This window comes from Peromyscus leucopus, chromosome 1 (genome assembly GCF_004664715.2).
Source record: "Peromyscus leucopus breed LL Stock chromosome 1, UCI_PerLeu_2.1, whole genome shotgun sequence".
In the NCBI taxonomy this organism is placed as follows: Eukaryota; Metazoa; Chordata; class Mammalia; order Rodentia; family Cricetidae; genus Peromyscus; species Peromyscus leucopus.
Window position 1 is genome coordinate 76719129 of NC_051063.1, and position 17443 is coordinate 76736571.

The 17443-nt window shown below is 49.7% G+C and overlaps 2 protein-coding genes across 3 annotated transcripts; one reads left to right on the plus strand and one right to left on the minus strand.

The window, feature by feature from the left end:
* Positions 1-669: 669 nt before the first annotated feature.
* Bckdk (branched chain keto acid dehydrogenase kinase) lies at positions 670-5789 on the minus strand. Its single transcript, XM_028885634.2, has 12 exons — positions 5682-5789; positions 4725-5087; positions 4531-4599; positions 4344-4454; positions 4035-4082; positions 3840-3959; positions 3660-3758; positions 3411-3484; positions 1935-2063; positions 1768-1857; positions 1216-1374; positions 670-1122 (listed from the first exon to the last, which is right to left on the minus strand). The coding sequence occupies exons 2-12, from the start codon at positions 4917-4919 to the stop codon at positions 978-980; spliced, it is 1239 nt and encodes a 412-aa protein (XP_028741467.1). The 5' UTR covers positions 4920-5087; positions 5682-5789; the 3' UTR covers positions 670-977.
* A 7767-nt stretch (positions 5790-13556) lies between these two features.
* On the plus strand, positions 13557-16257 carry Vkorc1 (vitamin K epoxide reductase complex subunit 1). 2 transcript variants are annotated; one of them, XM_028885632.2, is made up of 3 exons: positions 13673-13908; positions 14669-14778; positions 15827-16257. In XM_028885632.2, the coding sequence occupies exons 1-3, from the start codon at positions 13736-13738 to the stop codon at positions 16027-16029; spliced, it is 486 nt and encodes a 161-aa protein (XP_028741465.1). In that variant the 5' UTR covers positions 13673-13735; the 3' UTR covers positions 16030-16257. The 2 variants fall into 2 exon arrangements, with proteins under 2 accessions (XP_028741466.1, XP_028741465.1); XM_028885633.2 differs by lacking the exon at positions 14669-14778 and having other exon boundaries at positions 13557-13908; positions 15827-15932.
* The last annotated feature ends 1186 nt before the right edge of the window (positions 16258-17443 follow it).

Genomic DNA, 17443 nt, shown 5'->3' on the forward strand with positions numbered 1-17443 from the left:
ATCACAAGTTCAAGGTCAACCTTGACTGACAGCAAAGGCAAGCCGGCCCGGGCTATAGGATACCGTGACTCAAAGCAAAACAAACAAACGAACCCCAGCAAACAAACAAAAAGGTCTGATTCTTCTATCCAGTCCCACCAGGCAAGCCCTTAGGTCCTGACAAGGGGAGAGGAGCTTTCAGCCGAAGTTCCGTCAGAAGTTCTGTTCCACACAGTTCTCCTGTACTTCTCCCCAAGTCCTAGGCCCTCCCTAAGAAGACTTCTTTATCTGTGTGAAGTGGTCTCTGCATAACCTTAGGCATTTCTTTTTGCAGCCACAGCAGCCACAGTTGGCAGGCAGTATTTTTAACCTCACTCAAGCTCAGGAATCAGGTGGCCTAAAAGGTTGCCCAGTCTAGTGACCTTCACCTCTAAACTCCGTGACTGCCAGGAAGGGGAGAGCTCCGTCTGGGCCTCTAACATCGTCTGGGGCCCAGAAAGATTTGTCCAGTAAGCAGAAGCTGCCAAAGTCACCCCCACTCCTGCCAAGTCAAATAGGCAAGAACCTTGGGGCCAGTCCTCCTCCTGCCAGGGTGCCAGGCCAGCTGGAGGCTGGGACATGGCCCTCGTTAACTCCCAGGGCCCAGGGAACCCAAGAGGCAGAAACAAAAGCTCACCTGCCCTCCCAACATTTGGGGCCCAAGAGGGCATTCAAAATGCAAACTTTAATAAACAGCAGGTCAAATAAGGATTCCTCAAGAGTGAGAACAGCAGAACTGGTATAAAGAGGCCTCAGGGGCTCCCACTTCCTCCCCTCCAAGACTTGGAGGTAGAAAGCAGTGGGCCCTACTGAGGAGGAGTGGTACCCAGCTCCGTGTAAGTCCATCTGTCTGAGGCCCTAAGCTCCACAAAGCAGCAGTGTGTGGAGCACAGTGGCCCCCTGCCAGGCCCAGAAGGTCCTAGGAGGAGTGTGGCAGGCTAGCAGGCCAATATCTGCCGTCAGATCCTGAAGCTTTCCTCCCGGCCATCAATGTGGCGGAGCCGCAGGTAGACATCTGTGCCAATGCCCTGGAGGGACTGTAGCTGCAGGGAGCCACCGAGATACTCCGCATAGGCCCTGGACGTGGGCAGCCCGAAGCCAAAGCTGGGGGCAGTGGATAGGATAGGATAGGGGCTTCAGAAGCTTGAGTGTCCTGGTCTACCCTTCCCCCCACCTTGGGCAGGTAGGAGGCCTTACCCATGCATAGGTCCTGACTGGCTGCCACTGTGCATATCCAGGTGGCCGAAGAGGGGGCTGATTCGGGGGTCCTGGGTGCTGGCCTCAGCTGTGGTGAAGTGGTAGTCCATCACCCGATCCAGGTCTTTGTGAGCAATTCCTCCACCCCGGTCTGAAATCCTGGCAGGATGTTGACAACACGGACTTAGTCAGGACTGATGAGGTCTCCCAAGCCCTCTAGGCAGACAGTGCTGAGTATGACTTCCTGTCCCATGGGGGTAGAAAGGGGCTCTCTCTATGTTTACACCTCTGCCTGGGCCACAGACTGCTTATACCCGGTCATCATTTGACATCTGCCCTTACTCATCAAACACCACTTGGCCAGCTCCAGGTTTCTCAGCTGGCCCTAAATCCACAGTGCCCAGGTCCTGGCAATCTCAGGATCCAAGAATATCTTTTCTGACCAGGCTCCAAGCCCCAGAGGGGGGTAGGTTCTGGCTTGAGGTCCTACAGCAAGTCAGAAATAGCGCCCAGAATCTTCACCCACCCCAGCCCAATTCTATTTGAGCAAACCTGATGATGAGATCAATATCGTTATTGGCGATGGTGATGACCACATCTGGAACATTGTACGGAGTATCTAGGTGACTCTCCATTGTGGCTCTGTTCAGGAGAGAGAGGCCAGTCGATGGTGGCACCCTAGTTTGTCTTCCCCCACCCAACACAGCCAGCCTGCCTACCTCATAGCATTCTTGAGCAGCTCAGGCAGGATGTAGTCCAGCGGCATGGGGATGAAGGGGAAACGGGCAGCCACGTGGCCGTTGATGCGGACTCGAGGGGCATTGCCATACTTGTGCTCACACAGGCGTCTGTGGATACAAAGGTTCGGTAGGTATTTCGAGGGCTATAGCTCCTAAGCGAGGTAATTCTTCCCAAGGGGCGTTGGGCAACACATAGATAGTTTTGCTCATCCCATGGAAGGGCATTCCTGCTGTCAAATGAGCAGAAATCAAAGGTCGCACTAAAGAGTCTATGTCAAATGCACAAAAGCCCTCCACTAGCTTAAGATGTCAGTCGTGGGGCTGGAGAGATGGTTCACTGGTTCTTTTTTTTTTTTTTTTTTTTTTTTTTGAGCTAAGGACCGAAGCCAGGGCCTTGCACTTGCTAGGAAAGCGCTCTACCACTGAGCTAAATCCCCAACCCCTCACTGGTTCTTAAGAACACTTCTTGCAGGGAATTCAAGTTCCCAGCCCCCATGCCGGGCAGCTCACAACTGCCGATAACTCCAGTTCCAGGGGGACCTCTGTGGGCACCCAGCACAAACATGGCGCACATCCACACATGGAGACAAACACTCATACACACAGAAAACAAGTAAATCCTTAAAGAGATGTCAACAGTGCCACTCTGAGAACCCTGCCTACACTGCACAGTGATATACATCGGCAATCTCAGCACTAAGTAAGATTGACACAAGCCTGGCAGTGGTGGTGCACACCTTTAATCCAGCACTTGAGAGGAAGAGGCAGGTGGATCTCTGAGTTCAAGGCCAGCCTGATCTACATAAGAGAGTTCCAGGACAGCTAGAGCTACCTAGTGACACCTGATCTCAAAAAAAAAAAAAAAAAAAAAAAAGAGAAAGAAATGGCTTTGTAGGGGCTAGCAAGACGGCTCAATGGCAGGTCACAACTATCTCCTCTTCCAGGGGACCCAGCACCCTCACACAGACATACATGCAGGCCAAACACCAATGTACATAAAATACAATATAAACAAATAATTAAAAAAGAAAGAAATGGCTTAGTGAGTAAAGGCACTCGCTGCCATGCCTGACCACCTGAGCTTAGTCCCTGATCCCACACAGTGGAAGGAGAAAACTGACCCCATCAAGTTGTCTTCTGACAGAATTGTGGCACATGAAACACACATATTATTATCATACCCTCAGAAATAATTAAATGTAATAAAATTTAAACCAACTGGCTAGAGAGATGGCTTAGTAGTTAAGAGCACCTGCTGTTCTTGCAGAGGACCTGGGTTTGGTTCCCAGCACCCACATGGCACACAGACACACACGCAGGCAAAACACCCATACACATAAAATACTGTTTTTAAAAAAGCAAAACAAAAATGAGCCCTTGCCCTAGACCATACGAGGACTCAGACAGACACTCTCTGCCCCCTGGACACCAACCCCTGCTCCATGCTAGTCTCACCTGGCAAAATCCACCCACTTTTCAATAATCTTCTTGGGTGACAGGCGAGTGCAGATAATGCCAACAAAATCAGGCTGGCAGGAAGAAAGAAGGTCGGAGCTAGCAAGTCCCCACCCCAGCTGCCAAATGCCCAGGGTTTCTGGAATGCCAGAGCAGCCCCAAAGCCCGTCCCTGGCCCCAAGGGGGCCGGTGGCTCATGCGTCCCCATTTAACATTCCCAGGTCAGTCAGTCCCGGCCACCGGCTCCACCTTGTCTTCATGCAGTGCCAGGTGGTGAGTGGCCAGCATGCGGATCCCAAGTCTCGAAGTCAGAGTCTTGTCCAAGAAGTACCGGACCAGCTTTTCATCCTGTAAAGAGTGGGCCTCTAAAACCTGTGTCCCGTCTCAACCATCCTACTCCGCCCTTTCCCATTCTCGACTGCCGCTGACCTCTATGTGTTTCCGGCTCTCGCGAAGACCCTCAGCTAACAGGGTCACCACATCCTTGTGGTCATCCAGCAGCTGTCGCACCAGCTGGCAATACTGGGCCTCGTCGTTCTGGTCCTTGATCTGCAGGTCACAGAGTCATAAGCACAGTGGTCCAACCCTGACCTTGGCCCCTCACCCTACTCAGCCAAGCCTCACCGGAGGGAAGTCCGTCAGCTTCTGGAAGGCCCGGATGTATAGCTCATGCTGCGTGGAATAAGTATGGGAATTCACAGAACTGTCACAGGCACTCGAATAGAAAAGAGTCACCATAGGGCTCACCACCCGACTCAATTAGTAAGGTCCAAGCCCCGACAGACCCTTCCAGTTCCCACTGATAGGCAGTCAGTGGCCTCTGATGTTCTGAGGCTCAGTCCCGTCTGGACCTGACACCTTTCAGCAGCCCCGAGCTCCCCCGTTTGCCTCTTGGGCAGGGTGCATGCTGACAGGAAGTCCCCTCTACCTTACCACATGCAGTATGGTGGGATTGCAACCAATGATGAAGGGAAGACTACGGAAGCCCTTGATGCGGTGAGCAATCCTCACTGGTAACTCCTGCTGCAAGTAGCGGCCACTTTTCTATAAGAAAAAAAGAGGGGAGGGCCTAAGCAGCTGGCTAGAATCTCTGGAGCAGCGAGGAAAGAGAGAGCCTTACCAGAAGGTGGCTGCCATCCTGTGAGCGGCCGGAATAGAGCATCATGGTGGGAGTGAGGCGGACGGAGGGCTGAAAGGGAAGATGGACTTTGAGTGCCAGACATTCGAGACCCCACCAGCCCCACCACATTAGCTCAGCCCTTTCCCTTAAGACTTATTCCAACTTGAGTTCTGCCCATCACCCAAGCAGCCTACCTTCTCTGCTGCCACGTCAATGGCTGACTGGTTGTAAAAGGAGGTGACAGTCTTGGAGCGTTCTCTGGCCAGCTCCACATGGTGTGTATCGGTGGCTGATGTTGATCGAGCCCGGAGTGACAGTGAGGACCCTAAGAGGGGCCGAAGTGAAGGCCCTCTCCGAGGGCCGCTGCCCAGCACCAAAGTCAATATCATTGTCCTGTTTCTTTGTTGGACTAGGCTGCCACTACAGGATTAAGGACCCGACAGGCAGTGGTGACCCCAAAGCGGAGCAGAGACAGTAGGCAGGGCTTTTCTCGGATTTCAGGGATGTGGGTCCCTCAACGATGCTGACATGCTCCGCGCAGGCACAACTGCTTCCATCTATTGGAGTGGTGGGAGGCAGTTGTAAGGATCCGAGTCCAGATGGTCTGCACTATTTCTCCAAGTGCACACCAGTATCCTCAGACCTGGACAACCTTGCCCAACCCTTAACAACCACTACCTCCCCAGACACTCAGGCCGAGACTGGACAACACTTTCCGGGGGTTGTACTCTTCTACATGAAACTCAACCTGACGGTATGTATGCGGGCTCGCTCGGGGAAGCGGGTGGAGTAATCTCCAGTTCATTCTGGCCATAAAACCTCTCCCCAGCTCCCTCAGGTTCCGAACAACCCCATTCAGGGGGTGGATCTGACCCCTACTCGGCATGACGGCACCCGAGCCCTTGAAGACTGGCCTGCGTCCGTGCGACAAGCATAGCGTACGGGAGAACAGGGTGCATGGAGCAAAACTGCGGTCCCAGGGTTCCCCATCGGAGATCCCCCCCTTCGCTGGGTCACTTAGTCCGGCCGGGGTCCCCCCATATGGTAGATGCCAGCCCCCGCCCATGCGCACTCCCGCGCAGAGGTGGAGACTGAGGGCCTGTGCTGCCGAGCGTCCGCCGGAGGGGTTCTGCGCGAGTTAATCCACTTACCGCGAAGCCAGACGCTGGGCCCGGGTCCGAGCGGAACCGCCGAAGCAGTCGACCCGCCCGGCTAGCCGAGCCTGCCTGCGCCCTCCTCCGATGTAACATCGCGCGGGCTGTGTGTGCCCAGTGCCTCCTGGGAGTTGTAGTTTGACCACGAGGACTTGCGTGGGCTCCTGCCCATCGGGCTATCCCCACCCACTTCAAATAAGTAGTTTAGTTCCCTCCGGTGGTCCCGAAGTTATCAGTGGCCAATCATTGACTCTGCCTTCTGTTTTCTAAAATGAGCTCCCCGGGAGCAAAGTTTTTGAGAGAGGAAAAACCCTTAGATCCTAGGGTCCCATCCTTCAAGCTCCTAACTCATTCATGGTCTGCTTGGTTCAAACTCCAGCTCAGCTTCCTTAACACCCGAGGAAAGTAAGCTAATTTCTCAGTACCCTAATTTTGGTATTGGCAAAATGAGGAACTCTGTAGATTATATAAATTTATATATTCAAGCTACCTAGAACAGTGTTAGGTGTGGAATTAGCATGGGCGTCACTATTCCTACCTGCCGGCAAGTTAACATGACTGGGTGACTTTTCTGTCCAAGGGAGGTAGGGTGACTCAAATAAATAGCTCTCTGCTCTGAGGAAGAAGACGGTGTGATAACTGTCTAGTGGCTTCACAGGAGTTTGTGAGAGAGCCAGGTGTAGAATACGAGTAGAACATGGCCAGGCAAGGAGACTGGGGCCGGATAAAAAACAGCCTGGATGATTTGAAGGTATGGCTGGAGCCCTTTGGAATCTTGGAGGGAGGGGATTCATGGAGTGGTCAACAGCTGGAAGTTAGCAACCGCCTAATGATTTTGTTTTTATTGTTTTCATTGGTGTTTTGATGTTTTGAGACCAATCTCAAATAGTGCATCTCACTATTGTGGATAGACTGGCCTGGAACCCTCCTGCCTCAAGCCTGAGAATCTGGCCCTTCCTACCTCAGCCTCAGTTTACTGGCAAGTGCCACCACACCTGGGTTCAATAAGGGTTTTAATTATCCCCTCCTCCTTAGAACCCTCTGGCTGTAGTGATGGAAACATGGACCAGCTGGCAAAAAGAACGGAGAAGACAATTAAGCAGAAAGATGATCAGGGGGGATTTTTCAGAATGTGTGTACTGATTTCTTAATATTTAAAGATAATATTATAATAATATAAATAAGGCAGTGGTTTCCTTTGAAAATGTCCTGCCTTGGGGGTGGAATCCCTCACATGGCTGACCTGCCTGAGGGAGTGGGGGAAGGTCTGCAGAGACACCTTCCAGACTTACAGAATCTCTAGGTCTCCTAATTGATTCTTCCTCCACTCCAATCCTCCCCCTCCCCCCCTTTTTTTTTTACAACTTCCTGGCAACATCCTGGTGCAAAGCCAGGAGCCATTCAGCTCTGGCTGGCAGGCATAACTTGAGCACGTGGAATAAGAGGGAGAGAAGGGTGACAGCCTTCATCACAAGCAAAGGACTCTGAGTGGCTGTTAGGTTCCTGGACTTGCCGCTCACGTGGCTGCGGCGTGGATGGGAGCCACCCCAGGCGGCAACTGTGACAGCCGGTAGGCGGAGGCGTCTGGCAACAGCTTCACCTCATTTAACCTGGCTCTCCACTAACGCTTCATCTGAACTGGCTGTAGCTGCCGGCTACCTAGGTTGAGCACACATGTCCTTAGCTCTTGTTCACAAAGCTCCCGGCTCATAGGTAGCTTAGAGGTGGTTCGGCACTGCTTTATATGTGTTGATTTTTTTATCTTTGTAACTGTTCTATACGGTGGGCACTGTTTTCATCTTCCTATTACAGAGGCAAAAATCGGGACACAGAAAGATGAAAAGATTCGTCTCCCCGCCTTCTCTGTCCTCGCCTCCTCACACTCGTTCTGTTCCACACTGGTGGCCTCTCAGTGGTTCACCAAACATGCTGGGCTTATTCCATCTCTCACTGGCTGTTCTCTCTGCATGGAACACCCTTACCCTAGACAGCCTCATACCGTGTTTCCTCATCTCTGGGATTTTACTCAACTGGATGAAGCTCACACTGTCCGTCCTAATTAAAACTGCGGTCACGTCCACCTCCCCTGCTCTGCTTTTTCTTGTCTGTATTATCGTCGCCCATTTCTTTGGTTTTGTTTTGGTTCTAGTTTTTTGAGACAGGGTTTCTCTGTGTAGCCTTGGCTGTCCTGGATCTCGCTCTGTAGACCAGGCTGGACTTGAACACACAGAGATCTGCCTGCCTCTGCCTCCTAAGTGCTGGGATTAAAGGCATGTGCCACCACCACCTGGCTGTCACCCTCACCAATAACACACGCATGCACACTGTGGAGATTATACATTTATCAAAAGTACTGAGGGTTTTATATATACACACACACATATATTTTATATATATATTTTATGTGTGTGTATATACATATGTGTATATGTATATATGTGTATATGTATATGTATATATGTATGTGTATATATATATATACATACACACACATACACACACGTGTGCATACATGTGCATGTGGGGAATATAGTGAATCAAACCCAATATCTCAGACATACTAGGCAAGACCATTGATCTCCACCTCCAGCCCCCAAACTTATTAGTTGCTAATTCCATATTTTTAACAATACAAGAAGACAGCATGTAAAGTATTTGTTTGGCAGGGCTGGAGAGGTGGCTCAGCAGTTAGGAGACTCCGATTAGAAGGAATCCCAGCACCCACATGGCAAGTAACAACCATCTATAACTTCACTTCCAGGGGATCTGACACCCTCCTTTGGCCTCTGAGGGCACTGTGTACACACCATGCACAGATATACATGTAAACATAAACACCCATACACATAAAGTCAAAACACAACAAAACAACAAAAATGTGTGCAAACCTTGTTTTATGCCACATCCCTAATCTAATAATCCAACTCTCTCTCTCTCTCTGTCTCTCTCTCACACACACACACACACATGCTTTATTTTATTTATTTATTTAGGTTTTTCCAGACAGGGTTTCTCTGCGTAGCTTTGGTGCCTGTCCTGGATCTTGCTCAGTAGCCCAGGCTGGCCTCGAACTCACAGAGATCCGCCTGCCTCTGCCTCCCGAGTGCTGGGATTAAAGGTGCGCACCACCACCGCCCGGCCCAACATGACTTCTTATTGCTTTAATGTATTATTAAGTTACTGTTGCTGTTTTGTGGTTATTTACTAGGTACTGATAGGTCCTCAACCTTATCTGCTGTGTAAACTCTTCCCATGCTGAATAGAACTCACCCAGTTGGATAAGACAGAAAAGGTGGGGTTGGGGATTTAGCTCAGTGGTAGAGGCAAGCGCAAGGCCCTGGGTTCGGTCCTCAGCTCGGGGGAGGGGGGGCGGAGAAAAAAAAGAAAAGACAGAAAAAGTGGTGTGGCATGTGAGGCTGAATCATAAAAGTAACTGTGTCTTCCAACCTTTCCTTGTTGTTGTTTTGCTTTAAGTGACAGGGTGTCAGTATGTAGCTCTGACTAGCCTGAAACTTACTCTGTAGACCAGGCTAGACTCAAATTTGCAGTGATCGTCCTGGCTCTGCTTCCTGTTGTGTGATGTTTTGTTTGTGTTATGACAAATAAAGCTTGCCTGGAGATCAGAGGGAAGAGCTAGCCACTAGGTAACCATAGAGGCCAGGCCGTGGTGGCACACACCTTTAATCCCAGCACTTGGGAGGAGGAAGCAGGAAGATTGGGAGTTTAAAGCCACCCTAGGCTACACAGAGACTGAACCAGTCTAAAAGAGAAACAGAGCCAGGTGGCGGCTCACACCTTTAAACCCAGCACTTTAGATCTCATGCCTTTAATCCCAGCACTAGGAAGGTGGAGACAGGAATATAAATAAGGCATGTGGACACAGGATCTCAGCTGCTATTCGATCTCGGGATTCATAGAGACAGGATTTCCCCCATTCAGTCTGAGACAGGACAGACATTTCAGTCTGAGGATTGGTAGAGACAGGATCTTGCCCTTCAGTCTGAGGATTCCTAGAGGTAAGAAGTCTCTCTAGTGGCTGCTGCTCTGATCTTTCAGTCTTTACCCTCCATATCTGACTCTGGGTTTTTATTGTTAAGACCAATTAGGACCACACTTCAACTTCCCAAGTGCAGAGATCACAGGCACACACCATCATGCTCAGCTGTGGCTTCTGTCTTTCTCCTACTTATATCACTCTTTCTAATCTAGGATAAGTCAGCAGTAGATAACAGGAGTTGAGAAATAGGCCTAAATCCTATTGTCTATATTCATTCCCATGAGCTGTTATAACAAATTACAGCAGGTTTGGTGGTTTGCAACATCAAAAAGTAATTTTCTTTTTTTTTTTAAAAAAGGCTGTGTGTGTGTGTGTGTGTGTGTGTGTGTGTGTGTGTGTGTATGTGTGTGTATACAAGTGTGCACATGCATGTGGAGATCGGAGGATAATTTTGTGGAGTTGGTTCCACCTGTTAGAATTTGGGTGCAGAAGTAAAAAGACGTCATAAGAGACCAGAGTTTGGCCTCAACAGACAGGATTGTTTTTGTCAAACATCAAAGAACAGACGCTCTCCCTGGGGAAGGGGGTCTGCAAAAGGAGAAAGTTGGTTGGGGCCCCTAATGGAGGCAAGTGAAAGGCTTGGGAAGAGGAAGTTAATGCAGTTTCAAGGGGCTGCTACATCTGTCCCTTGTGCACGTGAAGCCATTTTATCTTTAGAAACTGCCTTGCCTGGCTATCAGGAAGCAGGTGACAGTGGGTGGCCAAGTCAGGCAGTGGCAGTGATGGGGAAGAGGCTGGAGTGTCAGCACGGGGCAGGGATTTCAGCAAGCCTTAGGGGAATAGAAAGTTCATCGGTCAGGGTCTTGCAGAGTTTGTTCAAGGTTTATTGGGAACCCACATCACCTTCCCATGGGTTCTGGGGATTAAACTCAGGTCATCAGATTTGTGCAGTAGGAAACCCTTTTTCTGCTGAGCAAATCTCATGTAGCTACGTATTTCTAATTGTTCTTTAGTGCAGAAGTCTAATATAGGTGTCACTAGACTAAAAGAAAAATATCAATAGCTTCTTGGGTCTGGGGATCCAGGTCTGTGATCCTAGTAACTAGGGAACTGGAGGCAAGAGAATTGAGGGGGTCAGAGGAAGGAGACTGGTCTGCACAGTACCACATCACTGACTCCTGTATGGCTTCCTCCCAGAAACCTGACTGGGGAAGTGAGGGGAGGAAGAAAGAATAGACACACAAGCACAGGTACTGGGCTTGCTCTGATGGAGTGACCTTCCATACAAACCCCTCAGACCTCAGAGTTTATTATGTGCACAGAGGGACAGGAGTTAGCTCCTCTCAGTAGGAGGCGTCTGTAGGTGAGCAGTCTCAGGCTGTAGCATCTGGTAGGTGGAGGCTACAGTTGCTAGTCTTTGCCCATGCTGGTCACTTGTTCTCCAACACTCATACTTGTACATACTATCAGTATGTTCACTTGGACCAAAGGAAGACTGTGGTATCTCTCTGAGCCTCACTCCAGGACTGAGGAAGCTTTGCCAAATTCCCATGGGTCTGGGGCATTGGTCCTTGAGATAGCCATGACCATGACAACAATACATATTCACTCAGGACTTCATCCAGTCCTTACACACTTATTCAAGGCTTCCTTGGCTCCCCACAGCACAGTATTAATTGATTAATTGGTTAATTCTGGCCAAACGTAATGACACATGTCTGTAACCCCAACATTCAGGGAGCTGAGGTAGGTGTCTTGGGAAAAGTTTTGTTAGCCAGGGCTGTATGGAGAGGCTGTTCTAGAAACTCTAGGAAGATCTGTTTCTGTTTCTCTGCCCTTCCTTGCTTTTCAAAGTTACTAACATTATCAGCTCAGGACGCCCTCTGTTGCTTCTGTGGTCACTTCCCTGTGACTCTTTCCTGTGAGCTCTTTTTTTTTTTTTTTTTTTTTTTTTTTTTTAAATTGGGCCCACACAATAATCCAGGGTAGTATCTCTGGCTTATTTATTTGTTGTTCATGTTGAAGATAACCTTGAATTCTTGATCTTTCTGCCTCCAATCTCCCAAGTTTACCATCATGCCTAGCTTATCTTGTATGTATTTATTTTTGCTTGTTTCTCTGTAGGTCATAACTGGAAAGGAGATCTTGATAAAGAAAGGGAAAGATCTTAGCTGGCATAGTGGTACATCCCTTTAATCTCAGCACTCTGGAGGCAGGGGCAGGCTGTTCTATGTGGAGAGTTCTAGGACAGACCCCATCTACAAAAATAAAAGGAAGAGATCTTAAATAAGGGAGATGGGAAATAAAAAAGGGAAACAGAATACATATAATAGGAAAGAGAAAAGGGGGCTGACTGGGGGAAGAAGGGAACTATTTGGGAGGCATGAGGGGGACAGGAAGAAGAAATGGGGATATAAATAGAGTGAAGTATAAGTACATATGTACAGAGGTGCCACAATAAAACCTGTAGTGGGTATTTGTTCCACCTATGACGATGGGGTACCAGCCCCTAGGGTATGGCCTCTTGGCTAGCTTAAGACCTGAAGATCATGTACACGGGGTCTCTTCTCTCTCTCCTGTTCTTGGACAGTGAAGACTGACTCAGGCATGGAGAAGCAGCGTGGAATCAGCTCTCAGCCTCGCAGGATTCTACAACTGATTTGCTTTATCCTGTATCAGTGAGTTGATACCCCATATAACCCCTTAATAAATAGATTCATTATCAATATCTGTAGATTACTACTCCTGCATAAAAAACCCATTACTCTGTATCCTAATCCTGAAACAATAATAAAAGTCCTATGACACGAATAATAAAACAAATATTTTTGTTTGTTTGTTTTTCAAGACAGGGCTTCTCTGTGTAACAGCCCTGACTGTCCTAGAACTCGTTTTGCAGACCAGGCTGGCCTCAACCCGAATAAAATGAAACACCAGGTGTCCACTTTAATTCTATGCAACATTAATTCCTTTTTGCCATACAGCCTAAGGTAGACATGAGTTCTAAGCATCTTTGGAAACTGATGCGGTACCCACCACATTCTCCGAAATAAGAGGAGTAGATCTGAGAAGGAGCAGCCAAGGAGGGAGGGCAGCATCAAGAAAGAGTTACTTGAAAGCAGCAATTAGTACCACTGGGAGGTCAAACCATAAGCGTCTACAAGTAACCATTGGACTAAAGTCCTGGTTATACTTGCAACTAGGTGTCAGGGGAATGTTGAGGGGCAGCTAGTTTATTATATGAGTGGCAAGAAAGAAGTAAAGGAGACTGGGAATGTAAAATCTAAACTTGACTGTGAAGGGATTAGATTAAGGACAGTAGGAGCTGGTGAAGGAACTCCATGCAAGTGGGAAGGATGGAGAGGTGGACAATATAGAATAGACGGTCCTCGACAGCTGGGATATCTGTAAAGAGGAAATAATATCAGAGGGGTTGATGGGTTGATTCAGGCTCGGGTTTTGCCAAGAGGGCACCACAACCGTACCAAGGTCTGGGAAACTGCCGGCAGTGTGGCCTAGATAACGGAATTTACTTTGAGAGGAAGGGCGCATTCCGCCGCAAGGGGCGCTAGAGAGGCAGGAGGGATGGCTGGCGGCTACCTGGAAGCGCACGTTGTAGCCGAATGGCATCTGAAACTATTTCAGGGAAATGCTTCCTGAATCGCATCACAGTTTTCGCTAGGTTCCATTAGTCCGTTAATCTCTAGACATGCCAAATGCATAAAACAGGACTTGGCACAGAGAACGCGCTAAGCGCCGTCATATTAATAGCAGCTTGACGACTCTAGAGACTCCATTTCCCTTGATGTCTTGCAGCTGCTCCGACTACGACTCCCATCATGCCTGGCAGCTGCCGTACCGATGATTCCCCACGTCCCTTAATCCCAGTTTACTCGCCCAGCATTCCTAGCCGTCGTGCCTAAGAACAACCAATTGGATAGGAGAATGCCAACCGAGGCGGGCCAACCTTCGGGTCGAGGGACGTGGCCACCGCAGGCCCCGCCCCCGCCCCGTGGTGGGTTCTTCCCTCCTGCTCCTGGTCTGGACTGTAGACATGGGCACCGCCTGGAGGAGCCCGGGACGCGTGCGGTTGGCGCTCTGCCTCGCTGGCCTAGCGCTCTCACTGTACGCGCTGCACGTGAAGGCGGCGCGTGCCCGCGACAAGGATTACCGCGCGCTCTGCGACGTGGGCACGGCCATCAGCTGTTCACGCGTCTTCTCCTCTCGGTGCGTGCAGAAATGGAAAGCATGGGGTCCTTGCAGGCCAGGTGTACCTGACGGCCAGGTTGCCGGATGATTTTGGAGTCTGGGATCGCAGTGTCCGCAGAACGGACACTTTGAGAGCGGACTGCCCTAGGAGTTTTTGGTGGGTGACCAGAAGTGCACAGGGGCTGGACCACTCAGAGATACTTGTGTTTGATCGCTTTCTGAGGGTGCCAGTGAATAACTGGGATTGGAAAACTGGAGGACGCAGGGCAGAATAATACATAGAGATTGAGGATGATTTGGAATGGCGCAAAGTGGGAGGAGGTGGTGGAGCATTGCTGTGCTAGGGGCCAAAGGTGCTGGAGGACCGGATGTCAGTGGGTGGTGAGGGAACTGTAGCTTTGTGGGTCCAGAGCAGATAGACTGTGCTCCAGATTTCCCAGTGTGGTCCCCATAAAGCGCGACCAAGCTGAAAAAATTAAAAACTTTTACACTTGTGGGGTGGCATGTGCATGCCACTACTTGGATGTGGAAGTCGGAGGTGGTTCTCTTCTGCTTTGTGGATCTTGGGGATCGAACTCAGTTGACAGGCTTGGCATCTCACCAGCTCCCAAAGTTACTGATGGTCAGTGATAACAGCCCAGGATAGAGTCAGACATGCCAAAAGGTCACTGACCTTTGGATTCTTGGTGGGTGGAGAGTGTTGCTAATCACTTTTCCGGGATAAAGCCCAAGGGGCTTAGGCTGACCACACTTACCTGGGTTCTTTCACTCCCACCAGGTGGGGCCAGGGCTTTGGGCTGGTGGAGCAGGTGCTAGGAACTGACAGCATCCTCAACCAATCCAACAGCATATTTGGTTGCATGTTCTACACCATACAGCTGTTGTTAGGTAAGTGGCTTTGTCTCTCCATGGCCTGTCTGCCCTAATCCAGATCAGCCTCACTCACCCCACGTCATGGTGACCCAGACAGGCAGCTGCTAATCACTGAGCAGCCTCATCAAAAGGAGACAGGAAAGGAGGACGAGAGCAGGAGTGTGGTAGTTTAGGTGACCAGAGGCTGAAAGACCCTCAGAGATGTCCTACGATCTCAATTCTTTATCTTTTTTATTTGGTTTTGTGTTTTGTTTTTCTTTCCTTTTCTTTTTTCCTTTTTTTTTTGGGGGGGGACAGGGGTCAAGACAGAGTTTCTCTGTGTAGTCTTGGCTGTCCTGAAACTCCAGATCAGGCCTACCTCAAACTCAGATCCACCTGCCTCTGCCCCCTGATGTTTGTTTTTTGTTTTGTTTTTTTGAGACAGGGTTTCTCTGCCTAACAGTTCTGGCTGTCCTGGAACTCTGTAGACCAGACTGGAGATCCACCTGCCTCTGCCTCTCTAGTGCTGGGATTAAAGGCGTCCGCCACCACCGCCTGGCTGTGTTTTTTTTTTTAAGATTTATTTATTTATTATGTACACAGTGTTCTGTCTGCATATATCTCTGCAGGCCAGAAGAGGGCACCAGATCTCATTACAGATGGCTGTGAGCCACCATGTGGTTGCTGGGAATTGAACTCAGGACCCTTGGAAGAGCAAGCAGAGCTCTTAACCTCTGAGCCATCTCTCCAGCCCGGTTTTTGTTTTTTTAAGACAAATTCTCATGCATCCCAGGTTGACCTTGAACTCCCAAGCCTCGGTCTCCCAAGTGCTGAGGTTATAGGCAATGATAATACATCTAGCTTACAAATTCTTTTTGAAGGGACATCAAAGGTGACTTGTGTTTCATCTCATAGAGAGTTTAGCAGGAGAATTTACTGCTCGGGTCCCAAAGATTATTGGACAGATAAGGCCGCCGTCGGGTCCTGTCTTAGAAAACTTTCACCAGATGCACCTGCTGTCTGTCACTGGGGAGGCATGGCAGAGTTCTAGATGTGCCATTACTGATCCTCTCTTGTTTTACAGGTTGCTTGAGGGGACGTTGGGCCTCTGTCCTGCTAGTCCTGAGTTCCCTAGTGTCCTTCGCTGGTTCTGTCTACCTGGCCTGGATCCTCTTCTTTGTGCTCTATGATTTCTGCATCGTCTGTATCACCACCTATGCCATCAATGTGGGCTTGCTGTTGCTTAACTTCCGGGAGGTGCCAGAACACAAGGCCAAAAGGCACTGACGTCCCACCTCATGCCAGGCTAACGTAACCTGCTTTGCCTTGGCACATGAGCCTTGCCCAAGAGGGTCATGTGTGGGTCCCTAGAAGGCCCTTCTCTTCATTCCAGTCCTCTCCATAACCATGCACAGGACAATGACCACGTGTGCCTCTAAGTTCTGTCCCCAAGAGCTGCTTTCTGCTCTTGGCTAAAGAGAATGGTTTTGAACAATAAATTTTCCTAAGTTGGTCGAGTTTGTAGCTATGTGTGCCAGGGACCCTTTGAGGTGTTGGTCTATCCCTATTATTGCCTTCTCTGGAACTGAGATGAGTCAGAGAGAATGGAGGGCCAGTCCGGGAGAGGCGGCTGCATCATCTCTAGCATGTGTAGTCAGCAAAATCTGCCACATCAGCCCCCACGTCCAGGAAACAAGCTTACGCCTGCTGCCCACGGATCAGATGTCCTGTTGTAGGAGGGTCTGCCACACACCTGGAGGGCAGGCTTGCTTGGAATGTCTTCTATAGTCCAACTTGAATCCCTGCAACTACCTCACCTAGCATGCCAAGCCAGTCTTAACCCCTGCAAAGGGCCAGGAGAAGATTCTCTTTGTCCTAATGTATACTAAGGACTTGACATCCAAGCTCTAAAAGCCTGTGGTAGTTATTTTTTTATTTTATTTTTTTTTTTGGTTTTTTGAGACAGGGTTTCTCTGTGTAGCTTTGCGCCATTCCTGGAACTCGCTTTGGAGACCAGGCTGGCCTCGAACTCACAGAGATCCGCCTGCCTCTGCCTTCCGAGTGCTGGGATTAAAGGTGTGCGCCACCACCGCCCGGCTCCTGCGATAGTTAATTTAATTAGATAGTTACTGCCATTATTTGTACACTGGTGAGGAAGCTTAGGTGCAGAGAAACTAACGTGCCTGAGAGTACATGTCTAGTACTGGGAAAGAGTTGGGGGAGGAAATCTCAGATGAACACACATCCCCCAACTCACACGGCAGGACTCTGCACATGCTAGACAGACGCTCCAGCACTGACCCGTGCTCCAGACAAACGCTCCAGCATTGACTGGTGCTCTAGACAGACGCTCCAGCACTGGCCCGTGCTCCAGACAGACGCTCCAGCACTGACCGGTGCTCTAGACAGATGCTCCAGCACTGACCCGTGCTCTAGACAGATGCTCCAGCACTGACTGGTGCTCTAGACAGATGCTCCAGCACTGCCCCGTGCTCTAGACAGACGCTCTAGCACTGACCTATGCTCTAGCATATCTCATAACCTGAGTCCACCTGAGCTACTTGGCTCACGTCTGCTCTGAACTGCTCACCATTGCCGCTGTATTGGTGTCAGGGCTCCTGAATGGTGGTGCTATGTGGTGGTATTGTGTTCCCCAAAATATTGTGCACCCTAATAAACTTATCTGGGGTCAGAGGACAGA